This window comes from Dasypus novemcinctus, chromosome 4, assembly GCF_030445035.2.
Source record: "Dasypus novemcinctus isolate mDasNov1 chromosome 4, mDasNov1.1.hap2, whole genome shotgun sequence".
NCBI classification, from domain to species: Eukaryota; Metazoa; Chordata; class Mammalia; order Cingulata; family Dasypodidae; genus Dasypus; species Dasypus novemcinctus.
In genome coordinates, this window is record NC_080676.1 from 101,623,566 (window position 1) to 101,643,261 (window position 19,696).

The following is a 19,696-nucleotide window of genomic DNA, read 5'->3' on the forward strand; positions in this document are numbered from 1 at the left end:
AGCCTCCTCTTGACATAGAGGTGCAACGGACACAACCAATCCAAGGTCCACAGAGAAAACATGGCATTGGTGTGGGAAAAGAGGCCATGGTGGCTGATGGGTATGGGGAATGGGAGGAAGAGATGAGATGTGGAGGCGTTTTTGGGACTTGGAGTTGCCCTGGATGGTGCTTCCGGGGCAATCACCGAACATTGTAAACCCTCCCAGGGCCCACTGGATGAAACGTGGGAGAGTATGGGCTATGATGTGGACCATTGACCATGAGGTGCAGAGATGCCCAGAGATGTACTTACCAAATGCAATGGATGTGTCATGATGATGGGAGTGAGTGTTGCTGGGGGCGGAGTGGTGGGGTGGGGGTGGTGGGCTTGAATGGGACCTCATATTTTTTGAATGTAATATTTTTACAAAATGAATAAAATTAAAAAAAAAAATAAATGCCATAGGAAAAAAAAAGACCCCCTGCCAACTTCTTCAGTGTGCACTGGAACAGCCTTGTATCTACTGCCCTGCCCTCCTCCCAGGACCCAGTCCCCCATCTCACAACATTGTGAACATAACAACAGTACTGAAAAATATATCTGCATGTGATTAAAAGGAGAAATGTTAGAGTGTATATTTGGTAGCAGGATAAAAAAAAAATCCATGGAACTATGCTACATTAACAGTGAACCCTAAGTTAAACCATGGACTGTAGTTAGTAGTACAGTTATAAAAATGCACTATCATCAATTGTAGTCAATGTTCCAAACCAGTGCAATGTTCTAAACCATATACCACCCTGTTAATAATCTTGTATTTTATGTATGACTATTCTGTAAATGCTCAGCTTCTCTAATAAAGAAGAAAAAAAGAAAATGAAAGTATATTAGAAATCCAGGCTAGAATAGTATACCCAGAACATGATTCTCACTGGGGAGCTTTAAAAATACCAAAGTCTTGGTCCTACCCCCAAACCAATAAAATCAGAATCTTTGGGTTGTGGGACCTGGGTGTTAGTGTTTTTTGAAAGCTTACATATGATTCTAATGACCATTTAGATTTGAGAATGATTGCTCTTTTCTGTTCTCCTTCTTAAGTTTCCATAAACACAGGAAATACATATATATATATATATGAATTCCTTCTATGTGCATGGCCTTGCTTGTTTTTGGTATTCATAGGCCAGCATACATTGAAATGTATAAACTTCTACCAAATGACTTAGTCACTTTACCTATAGCATCATCATTGAACCTTTTTACATAGATTGTTATTCATAAGATTAAATAATTAGAATATTCAAAGTTTGTTTCCATCTACTTTTCTATTTCTAAAGCTAAATTTTAAGGTTAGATTTGAAAATTAAAAGATTTAACTACATTAGTCAAAAGTCACCAAAAAAATTAAATTGTGTTTTCCAAGTGTGATTTCACAGATTTTGCTAGTCATTTGAGGTAACCAGACCACATTTTGATGTAGTGATATTTCTAGTCAAAACCGAGGACCTTAATTAATTAAATACATGTCGGAATGATGAATAAAATTACTAACTGTTCTTGGTTTTGCTTGGGCAAGGTGCTTAGGGCTTTGTCAATAAATTATAGATATTAATAACATCTATGTATTTAAAGAAATTTACTTTAAGACAGAGGGAAAGAAACCTAAAGCACTCTGTTTCGGATCTTTAAAAAATATTTTCTCATCTCTCACTATTTTTGAATTAGTTTCAAGAGTTTATGTGATTTTTCCATAGATTTTTCCAACTCATAAATGGCAGAATTGGGATATGACTGCAGATCTGATTGACTCTAGAGCCCCTATCCCATCCCATCCTCTTCCTTTACTCCCAATATTTCATTGCCTCCTTGACCCTAGAAATTTCGGGAATTAGATAGAGGTGGAACTTGAAATCATTTTTATGTGTTTCTTTTATCTATGATATGATTTAACCTCTTTCTTTCCCCTTCAGGATAATACCCTTCAAGCTGAATGGCCCTCAGCAGATGAATCTTCCACCAGCAGTATTTCACTTAACTTCAGCTCTGATCTTCCCTCAACCAGTGTCAGGGAGCTCTGGTCAGAAAGTCCTTCAGGTGATTTAGTTTCTACACCCAAATTAATCTTTCCCTCGAAGATGGGCCTCAGTTTTTCTCCAGAGGTTTTAGAAGTTAGCAGTTTGACTCTTCATTCTGTCACCCCAGCAGTACTTCAGACTGGATTGCCTGTGGCTACTGACAAAAGGACTTCTGGATCTCAGTTATTAGATGGTGAGGAATTCTGATCTCCTTTCACATTTCTTTAGCAGATGACAAGAATTTTGATGAAAGAAAAAGGCTAGGGTTAAGGGAAAAGCATGGTCACATTCATTAGAGGGAAAGGTCTTGGGAAAATGGTTTGAAAGGAGGAACCATCAGATTTACTTGGCTAGAATGAAGAGTCAAAATAGGTGAATAATAAGAATTAAACTTGGTAAACTGGGGTGGGGATTAATTAATGGATAATTTGAAGCTTATATTGAAGACTTAATTAAATCACTATTAAAGAACCTCTGTGCTTTTACTTACTTGGACATTGGAGTGGTAAACATAAACCGCATCAAAAAGATTATTCCAGTGTTTTTATAGAATACTTTGAGTGTGGAGAGGGCAAGTCTAGGGATTTTAGCTTGGAGTAGATCTGAAAAGGGGAGAACCTGAACTAGGACAGCCAGAGTAGAGATTAAGAAATCAAAATGAAATCGTGATTTTCTAGATGTTGTGAAGGAAAGAAAAAATCCATGTGATTTAGGAATGGAGTATACATATGAAAGAGGAAGACAAACAAAATAGTAACCTTTTGAACTTTGGGTCAAGCCATAGGATGCTGTGTAGTAAATATATTATGGATATTGGAAATTCAAAGACACAATTTCCCCTGTGAATTTTGTTCCCAAGTTCCCACTGAATTCATTTTCTTTGTCTCAAAATGGCTATCAGCAGTTTGAATTAATTCAAAGGCTTAGGCTTGTTACCCTCATGAAGGAAGATATATTCATAAGTGATTGTCTCACTTCACAAAAACATTATCAGGTCTTATTGTTTGCTAGACAAAGAAAAGTAAAACTCAGCAACTGTCCCTGCTAACATAACAGGAAAATATATAGCTCCTTGTATTAGGAGAACTAATAATATATTTTGGCAACTCTATAGCTTAATTAATGGGAAATTTTATTTTTAGGATTAATCAATGTCGAAGGGTCAGAAGATTCCCTTTCTATTGATTCATTTCCTTCAAGTACATTTACTTATCGTGTGCCAAAGGAAACAATACCATCCATAGAAGGCTCTGGGGTACCTTTGATTTCCTCACTGTATCTGGCCTCCACTGCCACATTAGATCTTGCTAAAGAAGAAACTCCACCTTTTGACTTAGACTCCTTGACCAAAGTCAAAGACCAATTAGAAGGGAGTCCTTTGCTTCCAGACACATACATGGAAAAAGAGTTCATATTTGAGAGTGGTTTAGGTTCAGGGTCTGGGCAAAAGGTGGATGTGATTACTTGGCCATGGGGTGAGACTTCATTAGAGAAGAGGACTGAACCACTATCCACAAAATCATTGCTTGAAGATGAGGATTTACTTTTGCCAACTGAGGATATAAATGAGAAACTTGTGTTGGATTACAAAATGGACTCCACAGACAAAATTATTGAGCATTCTTCAAAAGATAGACATGATGATAAGTCTACAGACTTTGTAGAGGAAGAGCCCCTTGGTGGACCTACACTGCCCATCTTTGCAGAGACTCAATCTGTACCTCTAATTCTCTCCAAACGCACTTCAGTGGTACCTGATGCTGATTATGACTCAGATACCAAAGCACCTCTTCTATCAGCATCTGCAGCAATCTTGACTTCTGCTGATAAATCAGATCAAATAGACTCCTTGCTGAAGGAGGATATAGAACAAACTATGGAGCCATCTGGCCATGAATGGTTTGATGGCAAGATTTCTACAGAGAAACCAGATACGCAATCTTTGTGGACCATACTGCTAGAATCAGATGTAGTTTGGGCAAGACCTTCTTCCCTAGTGAAATTGTCCAAAGATACAATGGCAAGTACAACACAGAGTACTGACAAGCTCTGGTTGAAAGCATCCATGACACAGTCTACTAAATTGCCTCCAACCACAAGCTCCACCCAGCTGGAGGATGAAGTAATTATGGGTGTACAAGATATTTCATTGGAATTGGACCGGGTGGGCACAGATTACTATCAGTCTGAGCTAACCCAGGAGGAAAATGACAATATTGATGGTTACGTGGAAATGCCTACAAATATTCACTCCACAGAGGTGGCTATTGTGGCTTGGCCCACAGAAGGAGATGACTTGAATTATACCCAGACAGCAGGAGCTTTGGTGGTTTTCTTCAGCCTCCGAGTGACTAACATGATGTTTTCAGAAGATCTGTTTAATAAAAACTCTTTGGAGTATAAGGCCCTGGAACAAAGATTCTTAGAATTGGTAAGCACGAAAAGTAAAATATGTACTGGTTACTAATCATGTATGTACTCTGCCACCCCTCCCCTTTATGTATTGTAAGATCTGAGCCAAGAAAAGTGTGGTTTGCTGTGGAAATCATCTACAAATAATGTCATGACCTAGGGTTGATAGGAAAAAAATTAGACACGTGGATGTAATAAATGGAAAGCACAAATGTGGCATGGGGTAATGTGATAGGTTAGAGACTAAAGATTGTATTTCATGAATTCTGGGACTGAAATAAGTTTGAGATTCTTTTTCACATTTTATTTTTGAGACCAATATTTTTCAGGTACCTAAACTGCCTTCACTGTTTTAACCTTTTAGTGAAACAGGGAGAATAAACTCTCTGGATGCCTGAAATTATTCTGTGAGTTCCATGGGATTCCTGGATAGCACTACGAAAACCTCATGACTGCTGAATTGTTCCCAATTTATATATTTTTTAATTACTAGATTAAATAAAGGAAAGGGAATGCAATTAGGAAAAGTGTGTGTGTGCATTCTTTTTTTGTTTTATGTATTGAACAAAATGCAAGTTCCTGTCAATAAACTCATCACTTTTCTGATTTTATAGCTGGTTCCCTATCTCCAGTCAAATCTCACAGGATTCCAGAATTTGGAAATCCTGAACTTCAGAAATGGCAGCATTGTGGTGAATAGCCGAATGAAGTTCACCAAGTCTGTACCACCTAATGTCAATAGTGCTGTATATATAATTCTGGAAGACTTCTGCACCACTGCCTATCAAACCATGAATTTGGATATTGATAAATCCTCCCTTGATGTGGAATCAGGTAATGATATTGCCTACCATTGTGTTTTCTTAATGGAATTCAGTGATGATTCTTGTGGATTTTCTTTTAGGTTGAGCCAAGGTAATCCAACAGGGAAAACAACACTATGTCAAACAAATTTTTCATAGCTTAATAATTAGTAAAATATCTCTTCCTAGGAAGGACATCAATAGCATTCTCTTTTCCAAAGTGTTTTCCATGTACATTTTCTTTACTTACTCATCTACCATTCTCTTTCCATCTATTCTACTTATCTATTCTACTTATCCACTGGGTCTGTTCTTGCTAAGTATCTATGTTGCCAAACCAAACAGATTTGGTCCTAGCCTCTCTTCTCCTTCTACATTATTTCCTTAAGTTATTGCATCTATTCCTACTGTTTAAAGTTAAGTCCTACATAAATGTCAGCAATGCCTCATATTTTTATACCCAGATCAGACTTCTTTTATGAGTTTTAGAATCAATGCCTAACTACTTATTTAACAATCTGCACTTGAATGTATTCCATGTATATCAAACTTAAGATATCTGACAGTGAGCTCTCATTTTCCATCTTTCCACTCTTCATTTAATTCTACTCCTTTTTTCAGCTTTTATCTTTCAATAAATGGAAGATCCAAATACTCAACTACTTAAGCACAATATGTGGAAGCATGCTGTGTAGTTCCCTTGTAGAAACTAACCACCAACACATTTGCATGATTTCCTTGTATGTAACCATTTTAACAGTGCTCCCCCTTTTCCCATGCAAGACAAAAGGAGATCAGCTTTAGAGATCTTCAAACCCTAAGGCCACAGATTTATGCAAATTGTTTTTAATCTCAAGAGTAACAAGAAAATCACTGCTTTTCAAAACAATATTAATTGCTTTGGAAACTGAGAGACTGTTCTTTTTTTTTCCTCCTTAAGCATTCTAGCCAAACTTTATGCTTTTTCATGAAGAAGAGTCCATGGATCATGTCCACCTATTTTCTCTGTTTTTGGTATCTTTGTCAACATTTCCGCATTCATCACTCACAGATTGCCATTTACCAGCAAAGAACCATGGTAGGATGGAATGTCCATGGTTACTATCTTAAATAATTTTCAGCTGTTTATTGTCCTAATTAATTTTTAAATATCCTTTCCCTTTATCCCATCAATGAAAAATGAAGTTACAAAAGTAAAAATATTGTTGGGGATGGCCTGAGCAGGTGCAGAACTGATTTATTTTTCTAACATTGGCTTTCACAAACCTTGGCTTTTCCCAGAGTGCTCTTATTAGGCAATGCTTTCTCCTGAGACACCTACCAGTACCTCTCTGGGTTCTCTGTCCCCATCCCACATTGTCATTGTGGGACAGGTCATGTAGCAGTGTGTGTGGGTACAGATATATTAGAGCAGGATAGGATTGGTAGAAATGAATGGTACATGAAAACTGTGTTTAGATCTACAATACATGATATGAATTTTATTTTTTTTTAATTTTTTAAAACCCTTATATATAGAATCTTTTTTTTTTTTTCCAGATTTATTTATTTCTCTCCCCTTTCCCCCCTCTGGTTGTCTGTTCTCTGTGTCTATTTGCTGCATCTTCTTTGTCTGCCTCTGTTGTCAGCGGCACGGGAATCTGTATTTCTTTTTGTTGTGTCATCTTGCTGTGTCAGCTCTCCGTGTGTGCGGCACCATTCCTGGGCAGGCTGCACTTTCTTTTGCGCTGGACAGCTCTTCTTCTGGGGCGCACTCCTTGCGCGTGGGGCTCCCCTACATGGGGACACCCCTGCGTGGCACAGCACTCCTTGCACACATCAGCACTGTGCATGGGCCAGCTTCACACAGGTCAAGGAGGCCCGGGGTTTGAACCGCGGACCTCCCATGTGGTAGACAGATGCCCTAACCATTGGGCCAAGTCTGCCGCCCAGGATATGGATTTTAAAGCTTCTACATATTCCCTTGGTAAAGCAGGTAGGAGCTTTTTCTAGGTTATAGGTTTTTATGATTTTGGAACTGGATTTTAGAGAAATTTGGATAAAGTCATTGATCATAGTTGAGTCAGAATATTATTTTGTGGTATTGGTGGTGACTGTATAGTTTAATGGCTCAGGAAGGGGACTGACCCACAGTAATTTGGAGGAGTGGGCTTTAGTGGCGAGGCTTCATGTATTCCAAATAGTTGTGCATTGCCTTTCCTTGCACCCTTTTCTGGTTTGTTTGAGGTTTTAGGTGCTCAAGCCAACCCTTGCAAGTTTCAGGCCTGCAATGAATTTTCTGAGTGTCTGGTCAATACCTGGAGTGGAGAAGCAGAGTGCAGATGCTACCCTGGGTACCTGAGTGTAGAAGAACTGCCCTGCCAGAGTCTCTGCAACCTACAGCCTGACTTCTGCTTGAATGATGGAAAATGTGACATTGTGCCTGGACATGGGGCCATTTGTAGGTACGTTGAAGTTAGGGATTTTGGCTTCACACGGTTATAGATATTTCCACTAAAGAAAAGGGGAATAAACCTATATTTTTGGGATAACACAGTGTTTTAGTTTGCCAAAGCGCTGCTGGTGCAAAGTATCAGAAATGGGTTCGTTTTTGTAAAGGGGATTCATTTGAGGTGAAACCTTATAGCTCCAAGGCCGTAAAAAGTTCAACTCAAGGACCCTAAGAGGTTCTTATCACAGTCAGCTGCCATGTGGTGGAATAAGATGGCTGCTGGTTTCTGCCAAGGTCTCAGCTTTTCTGCAGCAATAGGCAAACCTGGCATAAGACTTGTCTGTTTCCAGGCCTCCTCTTTCAGTCTCAGTGGCACTGCTTACTTCCCAAGTTCAGCTGTATGTGATCAGGCATATAGCTCATTTTTCCCTGGGCCTTGGCTCTTTGAGCCTATTGGGGGCTTCCTGTCCTTGCAGCAAAATTGGATGGCCTTTCTCTCACATGGCAGGATCAAATATAGTGGCTTCCTTTTCCTGTCTATGTCCAACTCTCTCTATGTCTCCATTTATGTCAGACCCAGCAAGAGGGTGGAGACTCAACCTGACATGGTCCAATTGAAAGGGTCTAACACACACAGGAATGGATTAGCTCACAAGCATAATCTTTCTCTTTTTGAGATTTATAAAATAATTCAAAGTGCCACATACAGTAATATTTATTATAGAATTATATCTAGGCAATAGATAGATGCAATCCAGTTTTTATGTGAAGACTGGATTAATTAATAGAGCTATATTATATCCAGTTTAGTAGGTTAATTTTATTCTCTTAGGGAGGTGTAAGGAAAAATATTATCTAAGTATGTCCTACTAAGAGTACCTGGAGTAACTGGAGTAGTTGGAGTAGTTGGAGTGTTAAAGTTTCTAGTGATAATGATAAGGCAACCAGTATTCAAATTAGAATTTTAAATTGTAAAATTCAACTGTTCACAATGTGCATGAAATTGAAAATAGAGGAGTTTTATTGTTCTATATGGACTATCTTCTTAATAACTTTGGACTGCTTTTGATCCTGCTGAGTATTCAAAAATAATAAAAGCAAGTTTTGTAACTTTAACTGGTGAGAACTATATTTTCCTTAATACCTGAGATCTATTGTTTTAAGGTGGGACTAAAGAAAAGGCAGCAGACATGAGAGTATATTTGAATAACCTGACCATCCTTCCCATTCCACTCCTCTTTAACTTAACAGAACAAAACAGTCTCCCAATCACAGACAACCAAAGTTGCATGGGTATAAGAGGAGAGAATGCTGAAAAGAAGCTGGGTGAACATAAACAAGAGGACAGTTTGTGAATGTTGCCAGAAATGCAAAAAAAAAAAAAAAAAAAAGTGCAGTCCAATAGGTGGAAATGATCCAGATGCTTCTTGTAAAGGGAGAAATAGTCTCTTAGTTTCCAGAATGATTAATGTTTTGAAAGGTAACTGACATTTTCCCACAAGTCTGTGGCTTTGGGGTTTGGAGGAACTCTGCAATATGGCGAAAGGACATTAGGGATCCAGCAACCTGGATTCTAGACCCAGCTGTTACTGACAAATTGTGTGACCTCAGGACAGTCACTTTGCTTCCATGGGCCTATTTTTCCCTTACCTGTAAATAAGGAGGTTGAAGAAAATAATTTCCTAAGTCTATTCAGTCATTTATTCAGCCATTTGCAGTCATTGAGGACCTACTGGTTTGGGCCAAGCATTATGCAGGATCATTTCAGATATTTACCTCTTTATGGAGCTTCATGTGGCCAGCAGTTATTTCTCTATCTTTCACTATTCCTGTGGAAAGGTCTACTGTTAATGGTTACTTTGGGCAAAAGGATTCAGTTTTTGCATTTGGTGACTGCTCATTACAGATGCCGGGTGGGTGAGAACTGGTGGTATCGAGGTGAACACTGTGAGGAGTTTGTGTCAGAGCCCTTGGTGATAGGCATCACCATTGCCTCTGTGGTTGGAATTCTCCTGGTCTCTTCTGCTGTCATCTTCTTCCTCATCAGGACTTTTCAAGCTCAGTATGCCAGGAGAGAAAGAGAGAGGCCCTTCAGGTAAATAGAAAAAGAGCTGCGTGATGGACCACAATGTTCATTTCATTCATTCATTTAGTACTTCTACATGTCAAATATTGGACCAAAAAGTGGATGGAGAGGGGAGAGTTATAAAGTTGATTAAAACATGATCCCTGCCCTCAAAGAAGTGGCAAATTAGAAAAAAACACTAGCCTTATTTACAGGACATAAGTAGCAGTATGAATAAGGTGCTAAAGAGCCTAGATGAGGGAAGAATTAGTTGTGCCTAGGGGAGAGAATATTAGATGTTTTAATGATGATTGTGGTAGTTAGCTAGACAAATGAATAGAGGTTTGCTGGTGTAGGGTGGGAAACTTTGTAGCTCGTTGAATAAGCACCAGCAAAATCAGGGAGGTACTCATGAATCTCAAAGCACACTGAAGGAAGGACATCGTTGGCTAGAATACTTATTTCTTGGTAGGAGCAGGGTTGAAAGGGGATTGACGGAGATGATATGGAAAAGGTAAATTTTCCTTGTGTGAAGAACCAGATCTATTGTAGTTTATCCCCTTTGGTTCATTCCAGGGGTAATTAGCCAAATTGTAAATCTAAGTAAGAATCTGACAAGAAATGAAGTCCGGTTCTATGTTTAATTAAGCATGGCTTCATTAGTGGGGGAAATAAAAACCTTCCTACTTGCTAAGAATAGGGATCTAAGGACCCTTTGGGATGTCATATGATCACGATCTCTGGTTGTACTTTGTTTCTGTGCTTCTAGAGCCTATATGGCCTACTGCTTCAGTTCTGGGTAACCTTCCCTCTAACCTTCAGGCAAAACTAGTGAGGTACCCCTTCTGGGTTCCTAGAGTACCCAGGACATCCCTCCATCATTATTCTTATACATTGTGTTGAGTCTGACTTTGCATTAATCTATAATGTCATACAAGGCAGGGATTCCAACAGGGTCTTTGTATCATCAGCACCTAGAATAGTCCTAGGAACATAATGTTCACTAAATATTTGTAGACCTGAATTGAATTAAATTGAGACTTGGCCCTCTTATGTTTCTATCAGATACTCTATGGCTACCCACTGATTTTCTATGTTAGTTAACTCTGGAGTTCCAGATCTGTATTCATTTAATGTATGAGACATGGAACATTTCCACAGGGCAGTTGCCATCCAGTTGAGGAGAGGGTAATAATAACACATAATAAATAATATTTGCCATCAATCTGGATATTTTTCACAGCCTTCTCCACCCCTCATTTATTTCCAGTCCATCTCATTTTCTTCCCCTACAGAAATCTTGCCCCAGATAAATACTTTTCCAAGTAACTAACATCTAAAGACCATGCGCTAACCATGCCTTTCTCTTTGTGGCTCCAACAGTCAGCTTGACACCCTCTCATCCATTGAGAATGCTGTGAGGTACAGCCATGTGTACGAAAGCTACCCAGTTGGATGTGAGCATTCCAAAGAACCCTATTCTCAGCATCCCTTCTACAACTCTGCTAGTGGAGAGGTGGTGATTGGTGATCTGAGCAGGGAAGAGATCAGACAAATGTATGAGAGCAGTGAGCTTTCCAGAGAGGTAGGAAACTTTGCTTTGCTGTTGCTGCAGCCACTTCTGTGTGGTATCTCTGTATTGGTAACTGTGTGTACATGGGCTTCAAGAAAGGATTAAACATATTTTGTGATTTTTAATTCATAATATCTCCCAGTTGATGTGGAATTCAGAGGGTTTATGATTCAGAGCAGTAACTTATCCCCCACCAAGTGGTCCCTTTTTTCAATATCCATTATCATTAGAAAAATAATTCCTCTCTTTTTCCTCTCCTCTCCCCCCTCCCTCCCTCCTTCCCTGCTGTAAAATTGTATGTCTAAGTTATTCAGGAAGTTCATGTAGTATTCCACATTGACATTTCTCTGCAAGGGCAGTTCTTCCTTTGGATCTCTCCTGATGGTCCAGAAAATCACAGTTCCTTCTAAAAATTAGAACCCTTTTAAAGAGGCTATTAAGGTTTAATGCAATGTACAGCCTCTTTTTCTTTTTCTTTTAAAGGAAATTCAAGAAAGAATGAGAATTTTGGAACTCTATGCCAATGATCCTGAGTTTGTAGCTTTTGTGAGAGAACATCAAATGTAAGTGTTTGACCAGCTCCTCTGCCCAGGGTCTTAACAGCTTGCCTTAGAGGAGTGCCACCTGTGTAAGCAAGCAATTCGTGGCCATATTACATGAGTCATCGTAGTAACCAATGCTTTTTGAGTTCTTTATCACAGTTTATCATACACTTCCACATAGATTACGTCATTTATTCGTTGCATGCATATATAATTTGGGTGCTTCTTGTTTGAGTTTTATAGATGAGAAAAGGAAGCTTTAAAGAGATGAAGGGACTTAAGATCACAATGTTAGCAAGTAGGAGAGAATATTTAAAACTGAGATGCTATCTGTTCTGGCCTATAGATCCCTGTGCTGTGTTGTATTTTCTCTCTTATGAGAAAATCTCTCATACTTCTGTGATCCAATGCTGCAAGACATTGTTCATAGAAAGGTTCTATAAAAAGATTTGAAATAGCCACAAATCCTTATGTGTTTTAGCATATCCTTCCATTTTCATCTCTATAGAGGGTTTTCAGTATGCCTTGGAATCATACAGTTCATTAAAATTTATATCTCCTTTCTATCAATTTCATCTCATATATCATTCTATCTCTTTCATTTGCTTTTCTCAGCATGCATTTTTGGCAAGTGTCTGTAATTTTTTTCTTTGTTTCCAAGGATCTACAACCAGGTTTAAAATCACACACAAAAATAAATATCTTGTAAAGGGACCATCGTGGTCATTAGTTGATGTAATGGGTGGGATAACAATTTTGCTTTGATATTTGGCTCTATGACAGCCCTCAAAGAGACACTTGCTCATGTATGTGTTCCACCCATGCCAGGTATCTTCACCTGGCTTTTCAAAAAGAAAAAACAGGGCAATTTGTATGTGTTTGTGAAAGAAATTATCTTAATACTCATTGCCCTGAGTGAAACCTCTGGCCCTTTGCTCTAAATCCTTTTTCCCTGATAGACATCCTGTTCACTCATGGTCCCTCTCTGATAGGATGGGATAATTTGACACCTAAGGAAACTAATGAAGATGCTGTGCTGGTGTGAAGACTCCTAAAAGCCTCTGAACATCTGACTTAGCCTCCAGAAGGTGCTGCCAAATTTGCTGAATGCTGTGAGAGCAATATCACCATGAGCCTGCCTTTGAAATCAGAACATCCACTCTTCTCTGCACCTCCAGCAGGCCAGTGTCACCCAGCTCCATTTCATTTGTCCCCAAAAGAAAGAACATGACTATTTTTGTCTTTCCCTGGATTAAAATGCATCTCCTCTAGGCTAAGACATCCAAAGAAAGGATTCGGGAGAGCCTAATTAGACAGATTGACTACATGTTTCAGTTTCTTCTGGAGAATTTTCTGATAAAATATACGAAACAATTCATGTAACAAAGAAGATTTAAAAAAGATCCTCAAAGCAAAAGAAAGTCCACACAGACACTAACTGTAACTTCAAGGGGGATGGATGTTCATAGAAGAAAAATGGCATTAAAAAACATAAGGCACATAATCCATGTATCATTTTCAGTTTTCACTTCATTTCAGAGTTTTCATCTACCAGAAGCCAAAGACAATGTTAATGGAATTGATTTAGGATTCAGTAAAAGCATTACATTTTTGTAGAGAGGATTTTTTTTTTTAAACAGGTTAGTATAAGAGGACTTTCCTACCAAGAAAGAAAACAGAAAGGATTGATGATTTTAGGAACATAGCTTAATAATATATTACAACAGAAGTGCATATCAGCACCTTCTTGTTTTTTCATGGCAGGAAAGAGCTTTAACTAGAACTATTTTGAAATCATTTAGAAGCCTAGAGAAGATGGAGATCACGTGTTACTTATGTCATATAACTTGCCTGGATTTTGAACTCTTTTGGATGAAGAGTTTTCTAAAAGAAATTAGAGGCACAAAATTTTATCCTGCTTAAATTTCTAGAGTGTAATGAGAGATGTGATAATTTTATACCTACAAAGACCAAAAGTGCTATTTAAAGAGATTCAAGACTGCATAAATTCTAAAAAGTATTCTATAAGAAAAAGGTCAGACCTGGGAATTAGGATTGCATGTGCTATCTACCTCTGAATCTTTGAGTGTGTTTCTTAATAACTGCACCTCACGTTTCCCAGCAGGAAAATAAGCTGACTTTATTACAAGAGAAATCAGGTTCAGTAAGTGAAATACTTTTGTACCATATTTGTTATTGTCAGGTGGAGTGAGAAGCCTTGGAAGTAGGCTTAATATAGTTCTTAGGCAGACATTCATTTAAATAAAATGTTGAGATATTTTTGGAACAAACTGCAGAAGAAAAAGCAACCTTTTTGCTGCACTAGAGAGTTAGGGCTGCACTTTGCGCTTCTACCAGAGTTTTAATTTCCTGAACACATTAATCAAGATCACATTATTGTTATGATAAGTATGTCAATATCCTTTTTTAAACTGTCAGGGAAAATATATATGTATAAAATTTAGAGTTCCCATTAGACTAAAGGTGAATTTCATTGTGTGGATGGGTAGGAATTGGATTTGGGTGAAGGCCACGGCACTAGGAATATACTCTGCTCAGTGACTGATAGACTGAGTCAGTTCTAATGGATTTCCTGACTTGGTTTCTGCTATCTAAATATGACCTTGGCAAATCCTGGATCTTCTCTAGTTCCTAGTATATTAATTTGGAAACCACAGTTAACTACCTCATGGAGCATAGATGAACTCATTTGCATTGCTGCTTATCTGTGTAATACCTGATGTCTAATTCATGAAAGCATGACAAGACTTTTATTGCAATTTACACTTATTTATTTTTTATTTTATGGATAGGAAAATTCATTATATTAATTTCTACAGAGAACAGAAATTTTCCTTTGTCTACAATTTTTTTTTTGAATGGTAGCTTGTGGAGGAAGCAAGGAGAGGGCCAAATAATCATTACTATTAGTATTAAATTACATATGTAATATGCTATTGATACAGGTATTTTATATGAGATGTCTTCATTTTTGCCCAGAACAATCTTGAACAGTCAGTTTTATTTCTGACCAGATAGAACTAACCAGAAATAGACTACTATAAGACAAAATACTTGGTTCCCTTTTTTTTCCAACATGACTGTCAATTTCACTTTTTATGAAGACACCAGAAACTAAAGCTGTGGTCTGGGTACATGCCACAGTAACGCTATCAAAAGCCTTGAAGATACCCAGATTTTGCGAAGCACATATGAGTAACAGGTTGTGTGTGTGTGTCCAGGTAGCTCCACCTAATGGATTCTCTGTAAGTTCAGCATAGGTACAAATGACAGCACATTTTCTATTGGGCCCATTTGAAAATTGATTAATAGTTATATTTGAAGCATTGTAAATGTTACTGATATTTGTTACTGCTAAACGATTGATTCCTTTGTAAAACTTCTGAAGATTTCTGCTTAAGACTATAATTTTTTCTAAAGTCATTTGTATTGGATGAAAAAGATTTTTTTAAAATCACAAATTAATTCTATAATGCAGTTCTTTGAATGCCTGCTTGCTGGAAGAATTATAGAAGGGCATAAAAGGAGTCTAGAACAGGTCACCACATGGAATACTTAAAAGTAGCATAAACTAAGCCAGAGGAGAATTATTATTTTCCAAAAACCAAGCAGTGAAGTGGTATTTGGCACAGGTTTCTCTCTGATTTCCTTTTGTATAATCTCTTCATGCAAGAGCAAATCACTTTGTTCTACATGAATGTCTACTTCTCACTCATTAACTAAAAGAGTTAAGAAAGCCCTTAGAGAAAGAATAGGAGGCCTCAGTCTGCTAAACATAGACTTTAGTGCTACCATTGCTGTAGCTTAACCACAGTGGAAAAGACCAGAAAATGCAAGTTCCACAGTGAAGATGCACAATATACAAAGTAAAGGGTAAAAGAACTATCATTTGGGTCTGTCAGTCTGGCAGTACAAACTACCCTTAAAAAGCAGAGAATATCTTCTTTTAAAAAGAGCTTTCTCAGAGGTAATTTAATACTACCCCGTATTTAAAAGTATTACACTAAACTCCCATTTAGGCTGCATGAGCAGAATAAAATATTCTGATTATATGAATATTCTTATTAACCTAACAGTATATTATTCAGTAATGCTATCACCTTATTTGAGAACAATAAAATGTAGTTAGCAATAGAAGTACATGGTACGTTAACTCTATCTGTGTGTGTGTGTTTTTGTTTTTTGTTCTTGGATCCAAAAAGTACTTTGGGGTCTGGTAGATGTAGCTTTTATAATTGAGTGCATAGGCACAGTTCTTGCTATTTTCATGGTTCTGTATAAAGGGGAATTTATTTGATAAATAGCTTTACATTTCCACTATTGTAATAATTTAAGGGCATGTGTTCATGTTTGTGTGACCTAAAGTTCCATTTATTTTACATAACAAAATGAGTGCATATTTTATCTGATGGCTTTATTCCCATCTCTTCCTTGATTTTTCTTCTGCAATATTTATTTGTTATGGGTTTTCTTCTCCCCACCATCCCTGCCTCTTTTTTTTTTTTTCCCACATAGTGAATTGAAGTTGAAAAACTGATCTAACATCACCTCTGGCAAAAAGATGGAAACTGCACAAATATTTTTTGTAGGCTTTAACAACTGTTGGCTCAAATATATACCTGAATTAGTTATTCATTTGCATGCTTCTTTGACATGCTTGCCTTCCATTTTGTGATTTGGACAGCTGAAATTTTTGCATCCTTTTCATGTTTTCAACAAATGATACTTCAGCTTCTATCAGACCCTAAATTGAATTTCCATTTTGCAAGAGGAAGAGAAGACAAAGAAACCAGCTGATTTAAGAGAATAATTTACCTTTATTAAATTGAACTATTTTAGCTAAAAAAAAAAAAAAGGGTCAAGTTTTCTTTTCTGAAATGTTTCTAATAATTCCCAGGAGAAATGGGTGGGGCCAGCCTTCCTTATTTACAATCCAGCTGCTATGTGTCATAGATCCTCCCTCATTCTATTCCCAAATGTGTAATAAATGCAGAAAAATAGCGTGAAGGTCAAAGTCTGCAAGTCAATTACATTGTGATTTACACAGGATCCTGGCTGGCGATGGGAAAGTGGGAGGATACCAGAATGTAACTGATGATGAAAGGAATTTGCCTGGAAATCTCCTTGACTCATGCATTTTGTGAAACCTTACATTTCTCCTGAGAGTTACTAAGACACAGGTTAAACCAACTCTCCTCAGAATAAGATGACAGGTTACAGCACTCCTCTCTGCCACACAGAGCTACAACCTAGCTTAAATGAATCTCCATCCTATGTTCCCCGCCCCCATTAGATTTACTTCTTTAGAGATTAAGAGCACAAATAGGAAAAGAAAATAACCGTAGTATCAGAGAATACAGTGTATTTATATACCAGGACTATGTGGTGATTATTAAACAATAGTGTACATACCATGTTATATGTACAATATGAAGTATGACTGAGAAAAGACTTTTCTTTTTCACCTTGAATATAATGATATTTTACCCAAAGTGTGTATCTGATAAATCAGTGTTATTTTCTTAAATTTTCTCGTCTTAACATTATCTCATTAGAAATAGAAATTTAAAAATCTTTCACATATATGTAAAAGGATCCTTCTTCAAGCTTGTATATAATGGTATCATTTTTTGTCACTAATAAACACGTATCTCAAAAACTTGTCAACATTTTTTGTCAATAGAAGAAAATATTGTAGATCTTGTAATAGTTGAATATGTAATTACCATTCAATGATACACACAATGTAAGCATGGTAAGAAAATGAAAATTATCCTTTGATTTCTTATTGTGTAGTTGGTATATAGGAGAACTGACACTAATCTGGAGCCCAGATTATCATTTTCTTGATAATTAATGATGCTGAGTCATTGTTTGGCCTCCCTTGAACTTTACTCTTAAATGCTCAAGCCAGGGATGGAAAAAAAACCTGATGGAGTTGATTAAAGGAAGATTAGGTGGGGTAGCTAGCACCAGCTGTCTGTAACAAGAAAGAAGGAACTGGTGACCTGTTCAAAGAGAAAAGAGAAGTTAAATATAGTAACAGCAGTCTAAGGCAGTCTTGCATGAAAAGGGCAGGGGGAAAATCAGCCATCACTTAAGCAGTTTCTTAATGCATTGGCATTAGAAACACTGATTTTCAAGTTTTTCCCTTCCTACATTTTCATGATGTCCTGCTGACTGCAGAATATAAGGAAACCCTAAATCAGGAGGGTGGTCTTGATGTGACTCCCAAGACCATATTATAAAAACAAAAAGTTGGAGAAATTTGTCTAATAAATATCTGTTGACTGATTAAATAGTGACCTAGTTTTGATAGAAATAGTAACAACACAGTTTTTAAGAAGACAACCCCTAGTTACTCTTAGCTCCTGCCCTCATAATGCTGGTTCATTTTTTAGATCTTCCTGGATTTATGTTCCATTTAAGATAGCCTTTGTTGGGCTGTCCCCCATTAACTAATCTTTAAATTATCTTATCAAAACTTACATTTTGCATCCCAATTTTTCTTGCCCTTCTTTAGGATTAATTAATTCATGCTAATATAAAAATTTGACTTTACTTTTTGTGCAAGAATTGGGAGGATTTGCTTTACATCAAATATGCATATAGAATGTACTTGTTTAACCTTTAAAACTTTTTTTAAAAGCAATTTTATTCCTTATTTCTTTGTAGTGTAGGGCTGAATAGAATAAAGACAGAAGAGAGCAAAGCAGAGTGAAGGTGTGACTCAGTTCTTTCCTTTCTTAAAATACACGACCAAACAGAGCAGGAATTCTTAACCTTTTTTGTTCCACAGATCCTTTTGCCAGGTGAAAACCACGGACCTCTTATTAGGTCCACACTATTCTGTGTATTATTAACAAACATATCACACCTGTACCAACACGTCCCCACAAGAATAATGTTTCTTTGAATTTCAGTTCAAGCTTATGGACACCTTGTTAAGAACCCCTGAAACAGAGGGAGGTGTAGTTTGTTAAACCTGTCAGTTTTATTCAAGTTCATGTAAATGTCTTTTTTGAAAGTTAGTGTATCAGCTAACATCAGTGGTGTCAAAATTGATTGTATTTGACCTGCACATAGTAGGAATGGATGGTGGTATTTCCTCTCAGCTTTTCAAGGTTTATTATGAGGGGAAAGTTGCTTGTGTTTCCATTTATGTAACTCAATCCTAGCTGAAGGGCTGCTCCAAAGGAAAAATCCTGAAGAGAAAAGGCTTTATGCCAGCTTCCTCTGGGATATATTTCCCCTGCGATATGGGTACATGGAAGCATCTATTTGGCCCCATGCTCTTAGAAGACAAGCATTATATTTCTTCAGTTTAATTTTTTAGTTAAAAATTTTTTTAAATTATTTTTTTGAAGATATGTAGATCACAAAAAATGTTACATCAAAAAATATGAGGTTCCCATATACCCCACCCCCCATCCCCCACTCCTCCCACATCAACAACTTCTTTCGTGATTGTGGCACATTCATTGCGTTTGCTGAATATATTTTGGAGCACTGTTGCACTGCATGGATTATAGTTTACATTGTAGTTTACACTCTCCTCCAGTCCATTCAGTGGGTTATGCAGGATATATAATGTCCAGCATCTGTCCCTGCAATATCATTTAGGACAACTCCAAGTCAAGAAAATGCCACAACGTCACATCTCTTCTTCCCTCTCCCTGCCCTTAGCAACTACTGTAGCCACTTTCTCCAGATCAATGCTACAGTTTCTTCTGTTACTAGTCACAATAGTTGTATAGTAGAATATCAATAAGTCCACTCTAATCCATATTTTA

The 19,696-nt window shown here is 37.4% G+C and overlaps 1 protein-coding gene across 1 annotated transcript in view; it reads left to right on the forward strand.

Moving 5' to 3' along the window:
• Positions 1-13,000, forward strand: part of IMPG2 (interphotoreceptor matrix proteoglycan 2) — a 90,974-nt gene extending 77,974 nt beyond the window's left edge. The window contains exons 12-19 of the mRNA XM_071214860.1: positions 1,952-2,249; positions 3,199-4,487; positions 5,083-5,302; positions 7,505-7,715; positions 9,609-9,797; positions 11,151-11,352; positions 11,824-11,903; positions 12,875-13,000. Of these exons, the coding sequence (XP_071070961.1) occupies positions 1,952-2,249; positions 3,199-4,487; positions 5,083-5,302; positions 7,505-7,715; positions 9,609-9,797; positions 11,151-11,352; positions 11,824-11,903; positions 12,875-12,884 (2,499 nt within the window). The 3' untranslated portion in view covers positions 12,885-13,000. The remainder of the gene's footprint in view (positions 1-1,951; positions 2,250-3,198; positions 4,488-5,082; positions 5,303-7,504; positions 7,716-9,608; positions 9,798-11,150; positions 11,353-11,823; positions 11,904-12,874) is intronic.
• Positions 13,001-19,696: the final 6,696 nt, after the last annotated feature.